An 8,901-nucleotide genomic window follows, 5' to 3' on the forward strand; every position below is an offset into this window, starting at 1 on the left:
TCTACACTGGATCACTGGAGGGACACAGTTACTGAGCCACAGCCCTTGGTTCCACGTGTGTAAGGGACCCAGCCAAAGAAGCATCATTCTGGGTGTTCATCCTTGAAGACTGAGGAGGGAATTTGTGTTTACATTCTTGTCGGGAGCTTCTTTTCCTGATCATTTGGTCACAGCCTCGGTGGTTGCAAAATATGAATTTATAGGTATGAGTGGAAATGTCTCCTGCCTACTCCATCAATAAGACAACAAAGGGAGTCAAACGGAAATAGAATAAAATGCTTTCCCCTCATTTCCCACCCCCAATTTTGTCCCCAAGCTACTTGAATGTTCAGGTACTAAAATGTTTTTTTCACATCCAAGCTCATGGGCCTGACAAAAATAAAACCCACCACATTTATGTGGCAGGATAAGAATCCCACCCCATTGTAGTGGCCAGTAAAATGGGGTTGGTCCTCATTCTTGACCCATCATAGCCTTTCTCCTCTTTGATTGTGGCCCTCACTCCTGGATAAGTGGGGAACAAATGTGGGGCAGGGAGGATGAAGCTTGAAAGAGTGGCATTTATTCTTTCCCCTTATTATGAAGGACTGCCGTCAAACATCTGGGGTCACCGGCCTAATGGGCCGGCACCTGAATAGGGCATTAGCAGAGCACAAAAGCAGCCTGAATCCTCTTCACTCTCGTCATCAATCCAGTCCCTGCCATGCAGCATCTATCTGATGTGTGTGACAGGCTGGTCCTGCTCCTCATGGGCCTGCTACTGCTTCCATGGGTAAGGCCTTCCTTACCCAGAGTTCCACAGTTATTGGATTATATCTGACACCAGCACCCACGTTGATCTCCCGAATGTCACTTCAGTGCCTGGTCCATCCAACATGGTATTAGCCTTTGCGTATGTCCGCCTGTCAGCAGTTAGTAGAAGTAATGCTTCTTTAGGTTAATGTACCTCACAGGAAATGCCTCAAACTGTAAGGAAATGCATCATTGATATGCTTCACCTTACTCAGTCTCCATATGAGCGTGAATTCAAATGCAATTGCATAAACAAGTGTTTCGCCTAACCAAACTTCAACAGAGTGGGGTGTCTGACAGAAAGGGTTGCCTCTTGTTATTACACTCACTGAATTGTTTTTATTTGCAGATATCTTGTTTTGTTTTTATAAGCTTTCATTACTCTTGAGTCAATATGCAGGAATTGGATAGTCAGGTCACCTGGTAAGTGTCTGTTTAATTTCCAAGGGGCTGACAGATAGTTTCTGAAGGGCTGTACCATTCTCCATGAGCATTATCAATGCATGAGAATTCCAGTTGTTCCCCATCTCTGCCAACACTTGATATGCTCTGTCTTTTTGTATTTCAATTAATGCTATTTTTAATGGACAAATCTTAACTGTGTGCATTTATGGGGTACAATGGGATATTTTGAAATATGTATTCAATGTGGAAAGATTACATCAAGCTGATTAACATGTCCATCCCCTCGTTTACCTATAATTTTTGTGTTGAGAAATATGAATTTTACTTTCTTGGTTGTCCTGATTTACACAATCCATTACTACTGACTGTAGCCATCCTGCTGTGCAATAGATCTCAAAACATACTTATCCTGTGTATCTAGAACATGTCCCTGTCTGATCGGCAACTCCCCATTTTCTTGCACCCACCCTCCCCATCCACGTCCCAGCCCCTGGGCAACCAACATTTGGCTCTGTGCTTCTATGAGTTCATCGAGTTCAGCTTTTAAAGATTCTACCTATAAGTAAGACATTTGGTATATTTCTTTCTGTGTCTGGCTTATTTCATCACTTAGCATAACATCCCCTGGCTTAAGGAACTTAACCACATTTACAAGAAATAAACCAACAACCCCATTAAAAAATGGGCAAAGGACATGAACAGACATTTCTCAAAGAAGACGTACATGGGGCCAACAAGCAAATAAAAAAAGGTCAACATCACTGATATTAGAGAAATGCAAATCAATACCACAATGAGATACTGTCTCACCTCAGTCAGAATGGCTACTATGATGAAGTCCAAAAATAACAGATGCTGGCAAGGTTGTGGAGAGAAAAGGATGCTTATGCACTGTCTTTGGGGGAGTGTAAATTATTTCAACCATTGTGGAAGACAGCGTGGCAATTCCCGAAAGTCCTGAAGTCTGAAATAGCATTCAACCCAGCAATGCCATTTCTGGGTATATACATAAAGGAATAGAAATTGTTCTGTTATACAGATGTGCACATGCATACGTTCATTTCAGCACTATTCTCAATAACAAGGACATGAAATCAAAACAAATGCCCATGAATGATAAGCTGGATGAAGAAAATGTGGTACATACACACTGTTGGGAACAGGCCAGCAAATCTGGCCATAAACTGGCCCCAAAATGGGCTATAAACAAAATCTCTGCAGCACTGTGACATGTTCCTGATGGCCATGATGCCCATGCTGAAGGTTGTGGGTTTACCAGAATGAGGACAAGGCACACCTTGCCCACCCAGGATGGAAAACCGCTTAAAGGCGTTCCTGGGCCACAAAGAATAGCATGAGCGATCTGTGCCTGAAGGATATGTTCCTGCTGCAGATAACTAGCCAGAGCCCATCCCTTTGTTTTGGCCCATCCGTTTGTTTCCCGTAAGGAATACCTTTAGTTGATCTATAGTCTATAGAAATAATGCTTATCAATTTCCCACTCCACACTCTATATTTCTATGTGTGTTTCTTTAATTCTTCTAGTGGCACTGGGTTAGGGTCTCCATGGCTGAGCTAGTCTCAGCAAGTGGTGCTATTACGTGGGGCTCGAACTCAGGTCAAAGGGTCCCCAGAGTGCCTGTTGGAGAATGTGCAACTAAGCTGGAGGACACCCAAGTACTCATAAGCCATCTCCATGGTGAGTAAGAAAGGGAGCTCAGAAGCATCAGGGTAACAATGAGACAAGTGTGGGCTCTGGATCATTCCACCTTGGAACCTTTCTCACTAATGATGAGGAGGAAGGAAAGTATAACAAAGTAACAGAAAAGATGACAGAACAGGTTTGTTTACCAGTTAAAGCTAAGGTGGCAAAGGAGGAAGAGATTCATCCCTACCTTTCTGCACCCCCTCCTTATTTTGAAGAAAAAGAGTGGCCTGACTCTCCAGGTTTTTCTTTTCCAGAGGACACTGGGTGGAAAGTAGTTGCCCCAGTGACTGTTTGATCAGCGCCTTGAGTGACTGCTCTCAATTCTATTCAGGCAGGAATTCAGCAAGCTAGACAAGAGGCTGATATAGAGGCTTGGCAGTTCCCTGTTAGAATACCACCCCCAAAACAACAGGAAGAGATTACAGCTGCATTTGAGCCTTTTCCTTTTAAATTACTCAAATAATTTAAGCAAGCTATTAATCAATATGGACCTGGTTCTCCTTTTGTAATGGGGCTGTTAAAGAATGTGGCTGTTTCCAGTCAGATGATTCCTATTCACTGGGACGCTTTTACTGGAGCTTGTCTGACTCTTGCTCAGTTCTTACAATTTAAAACTTGGTGAGCAGATGAAGCTTCCATTCAGGCTGCTTGCAATGCCCAGGCACAACCTCAAATTAATATCACTGCAGACCAACTTTTGGGGGTCGGCAGCTGGGCTGGTTTAGATACACATGTGGTCATGCAGGATGATGCCATAGAACAGCTTAGTGGAGTGTGCATTAGAGCTTGGGAAAAAAATCACTTCAGCTGGAGAACAATACCCTTCCTTTAGTGCTGTAAAACAGGGACCAAAAGAACCATAAGCAGATTTTATAGCTCCGTTACAGGAGTCTCTTAAAAAGGTGATTGCAGATTCGGCTGCTGACGATATAGTGTTGTGATTATTAGCTTTCAACAATGTTAATCCTGTGCTGCTCTGTGACCTGTTAGAGGGAAAGCACATTTAGTTGATTATATCAAGGCCTGTAACAGTATTGGCGGTAATCTGCATAAAGCTACTTTGTTGGCCATGGCAGGACTGAAAGGGGGTAAAGGATACACTCCATTTCCTGGAACTTGTTTTAACTGTGGGAAGCATGGTCATTCTAAAAAAGAGTGTAGAAAAAATCAGCAAGTCAGGCCACCAGTTGAGGGAAAAACAGAAAACTGCTGAGCCTGGAATATGTCCAAAACATAAAAAAAGAAAACATTGGGCTAATCAGTGTCACTTTAAGTTTGATAAAGATGGGAACCCAATTTCGGGAAATGTCATAAAGGGCCGGTTCCAGGCCCTGTTTCAAACCAGAGCATTTCTGGGTCAGGCCATTCCCTCACCCCTATACAATGTCTGTCCCTTGCCACAGCTGGTAGTGCCACAGTAGATGTACACTGCACAAAAGCTGTGAGCCTTCTGCCTGGGGAACCTCTGCAAAAAATTCCAACAGGGGTCTGTGGACCCTTGCCAGCGGCAAAGATTGGATTACTTCTAGCCAGGTCTAGTTTAAATTTAAAAGGACTGCAAGTACATACAGGAGTCATTGATTCAGATTACAGTGGGGAAATTCAAATTGTTGTATCTACTTCTGTTCCCTGGAAAGGAGAGCCAGGAGAGTGTATAGCACAACTCCTGATTGTGCCATATGTAGAAATGGGGAAAAATGAAATTAAACCAACAGGAGGATTTGGAAGCACAAATAAAAAAGGCAAAGCAGCTTATTGGGTGAATCAAATTACTGATAAAAATTCTACCTGTGAAATAACTATTCAGGGAAAGAAATTTAAAGATTTGGTAGATACAGGAGTGGACATTTCAGTCATTTCTCTACAGCACTGGCCGTCCGTGTGGTCAATTCAACCCGCTGAATTTAACATAGTTGGAGTTGGTAAAGCCCCTGAAGTATATCAAAGTAGCTATATTTTGCATTGTGAAGGGCCCGATAGACAACCTGGGAATATTCAACCAATTATAACTTCTGTACCTATAAATTTATGGGGAAGAGATTTATTACAACAATGGGGAGTGAAAGGAGCTGGGCACATTCCTCAGCCCCGGGCTCAAAACTCCCTGAGCCTAGCACAAACACATCCCATCCTCCCATCCCACCACCATATATCTCTCAAACTCCCTGAGCCCAGTACAAACACCACCTGGAAAGTCTCCGATAAGGAGACAGCCGTTCAAGGTTACTGAAAGCGCAGGAGCCAAAAGAATTTCTTTGTTCCCCTGCAACTTTCGGGCTATAAAAAGCAAACGCTCGCATTGTTCGGGGCCCTCTTGTATACTGTGTAAAGGAGGGACCAGGTTCGAACTTGTAGTAAAGATCCTTGCCGCTTGGCTTTGACTCTGGACTCTGGTGGTCTTTTTTGGGGAACAAACAGTCTGGGCATAACATCTGGGGGCTCGTCCGGGATTTCCCAAGCCCACCAGACCCCTGGTCAACGGATCTGCTGGGATCGATCTACTGATAGGTGAGCCGACTCGTCTCCGTTTGTCTGTCTGTGTCTGAGTGTCTGTTCTGAATCTGAATCTGTGACTCGCGAGGTCTGAAACTGAAGCTGGCACAGTCCTGGCGGACGCGCTATAGGACGGCCAGTGGAGACCGGTGGGAGACGTCCCCTGGCTCTCTTCTGATTTAAATTGCGATCTGAGTTGCCGGAGCGCATTTGCGATCCGGGCAACAGCTGACTCTGAATTGCCCCGGTCCCCGGGTGCGCGCTTGCGGTCTGAATTGCCCCGGTTCCCCGGGTGCGCGCTTGCGGTCTGAATTGCCCCGGTCCCCGGGTGCGCGCTTGCGGTCTGAATTGCCCCGGTCCCCGGGTGCGCGCTTGCGGTCTGAATTGCCCCGGTCCCCGGGTGCGCGCTTGCGGTCTGAATTGCCCCGGTCCCCGGGTGCGCGCTTGCGGTCTGAATTGCCCCGGTCCCCGGGTGCGCGCTTGCGGTCTGAATTGCCCCGGTCCCCGGGTGCGCGCTTGCGGTCTGAATTGCCCTGGTCCCCGGGTGCGTGCTTGCGGTCTGAATTGCCCCAGTCCCCGGGCTCCCCGCTTCCCGCGCCGCGCTCCCGGCCCCGGGCCCCGGGCTCCCGGCTTCCGGCGCCGCACTTCCGGCCCCGGTCCCCGGGCTCCCAGCTTCCGGCGCGCTCCCAGCCCCGGTCCCCGGGCTCCCAGCTTCCGGCGCCGCGCTCCCGGCCCTGGTCCCTGGGCTCCTGGCTTCCAGCACCGCGCTTCCAGCCCCGGTCCCCGGCTTCCAGCGCCGCGCTTCCGGCCCCGGTCCCCAGCTTCCGGCGCGCTCCCGGCCCCGGTCCCCAGACTCCCAGCTTCCGGCGCGCTCCCGGCCCCGGTCCCCGGGCTCCCGGCTTCCGGCGCCGCGCTCCCGGCCCCGGTCCCCGGGCTCCCGGCTTCCGGCGCCGCGCTCCCGGCTAGCTATCATTAATAAGTCAGATCAGATTTCCTCTATAGGGATTCTAACCCACATTCCTTTACAGGAAAGGACTACAAATCATTACAGGATGGGCAATACCCAGAGTACTCCTCTATCTCTCCTTACAAATAATTTCAAAGAAGTTAGAGCAAGGGGCCATGATCTTGGTATGGAAATCAGGAAAGGAAAGCTAATTACTCTGTGTCGCTCCGAGTGGCCTGCCTTTGATGTGGGGTGGCCACCCGAAGGGACCTTCCGACTTGCTGTCATCACTAGGGTAAAATTCAAGATTTTCCTACCTGGGCGTGCGGGCCACTTAGATCAAATCCCATACATCCTCATATGGCAGGACCTTGTTGAAAACCCGCCTCCTTGGCTGTCCCCTTTCCAATTAGCCTCTGAACCCTCTAAGGCACTGGTTGCTCAACCACTAAAAACCAAGCAACCAACTGCCCCCCCCAATCCTGTTCTACCTGATAGCAGGGACCCACTGTTCACAGAACCCCCTCCGTACCCCTCCGGGCCCCAGGCCCCGGCCCCTCGGGCTGAGTCGCGGGAGAGAGCAGGCGGAGGGGAGGCGGCCGGCACTCACGGGCCTGCTGAAAGGGAAAGTAACTTTGAGGGGCCGGCGGGGCGGACGCGAGGGCGCACTTCGCGGACTAGCCCCCCCCAGCCGCCTGACTCCACGGTGGCTTTACCCCTCCGGGAAATAGGACCCCCAGATGACACAGGAATCCCCAGGCTCCAGTACTGGCCATTCTCCACCAGTGATCTGTATAACTGGAAGACTCAGAGTGCTCGGTTTTCAGACAACCCCAAAGATTTACTGTCTTTACTGGATAGTGTCATGTTCACCCACCAGCCCACTTGGGACGATTGTCAGCAGCTCCTCCGAATCTTGTTTACCACAGAAGAGTGAGAAGAATACAGGTAGAAGCTAGAAAGCTGGTCCCGGGGGACGACGGTCAACCGACTGCCAACCCCGACCTCATAAACGCGACCTTTCCTCTGACCAGGCCGGCATGGGACTACAACACGGCAGAAGGTAGGGGACGGCTACGCCTTTATCGCCAGACTCTAATGGCAGGTCTCCGGGCAGCTGCTCGCAAGCCTACTAATTTGGCTAAAGTATATTCTATTCTGCAAGAAAAGACAGAGAGCCCAGCCACCTACTTAGAAAGATTAATGGAAGCTTTTAGACAGTACACCCCCATAGATCCAGAGGCTCCAGGAAGTCAGGCAGCTGTTGTAATGTCATTTGTAAATCAGGCAGCCCCAGATATTAAAAGAAAACTCCAGAAATTAGAAGACTTGGAAGGAAAGCGGATTCAGGACCTCCTTCAGATAGCCCAGCGGGTTTACAATAACAGAGATACTCCAGAAGAAAGGCAATTTAAGGCCACTGAAAAAATGACCAAGGTCCTGGCAGCAGTAGTACAGAAAGAGCATCTACAGCCAGAGTACACCCAACCCAGGCGGCCCCCCAGGCATGATAATCTGAAAAAAGACCAATGTGCCTACTGCAAGGAGGCTGGCCACTAGGTAAGAGACTGCCCCAAAAAGAAACAACGAGGACAGGGACCCCCTAGGTCTACACCCGTACCAGTCACTCAAGATGAAGACTAGGGAAGACGGGGTTCGGATCCCCTCCCCGAACCTAGGGTAACTTTGCAAGTGGAGGGGTCCCCGGTCCAGTTCTTGGTCGATACGGGAGCACAGCACTCAGTCTTAGTTAAAACTAATGGAAAATTATCCTCCAAGTCCTCGTGGGTACAAGGGGCCACAGGAGTTAAGAAATACCCTTGGACAACACAAAGAACAGTAAACCTCGGAGCCAAGAATGTAACCCATTCTTTCCTGGTTATCCCTGAGAGCCCCTGTCCCCTATTAGGGAGAGACCTGCTAACTAAAATGGGAGCACAGATCCATTTCCTCCCTGAGGGGCCCATCATGACCAACTCCCACAATCAACCCGTGTCCGTCCTAACTATAACCCTAGAAGATGAGTACCGGCTCCACCAGGAGCAAACGGCCCCTGACCAGGACATAGCAACCTGGCTCCAGCAATATCCAGAAGCTTGGGCGGAAACGGGGGGCTTAGGACTAGCAAAACACAGTCCTGCTTTATTTGTTGAACTTAAACCTGGGGCAGACCCCGTGCGGGTACGCCAATACCCGATGCCCCTAGAGGCCAAGAAAGGAATTGCCCCGCATATCCGCCGGCTCCTTGACCAAGGGGTCCTCCGCTCATGTCACTCACCCTGGAATACTCCATTGTTGCCGGTACGAAAACCTAATAGTGGAGAATACAGACCTGCACAAGACTTAAGAGAAATCAATAAAAGGGTTGTGGACATACATCCAACTGTGCCTAACCCATATACCCTCCTGAGTACCCTAAACCCTAAACATCAATGGTACACTGTTTTAGATTTAAAAGATGCTTTCTTCAGTTTGCCTTTAGCCCCTCAGAGCCAAAAGCTCTTCGCCTTCGAGTGGAATGACCCTGATAGGGGCATAAGTGGCCAACTGACATGGA

The 8,901-nt window shown here is 48.9% G+C and overlaps 1 protein-coding gene across 1 annotated transcript; it reads left to right on the forward strand.

Moving 5' to 3' along the window:
• The first annotated feature begins 6,465 nt into the window (after window positions 1–6,465).
• LOC139360777 (uncharacterized) lies at window positions 6,466–8,901 on the forward strand. The gene is made up of 2 exons (XM_071088780.1): window positions 6,466–7,407; window positions 8,816–8,901. Exon 1 carries the CDS (start codon window positions 6,532–6,534, stop codon window positions 7,279–7,281), a length of 750 nt encoding a protein of 249 aa, XP_070944881.1. The 5' UTR covers window positions 6,466–6,531; the 3' UTR covers window positions 7,282–7,407; window positions 8,816–8,901.

The sequence above is a fragment of the Macaca nemestrina genome, chromosome X, assembly GCF_043159975.1.
Source record: "Macaca nemestrina isolate mMacNem1 chromosome X, mMacNem.hap1, whole genome shotgun sequence".
Classification (NCBI taxonomy): Eukaryota; Metazoa; Chordata; class Mammalia; order Primates; family Cercopithecidae; genus Macaca; species Macaca nemestrina.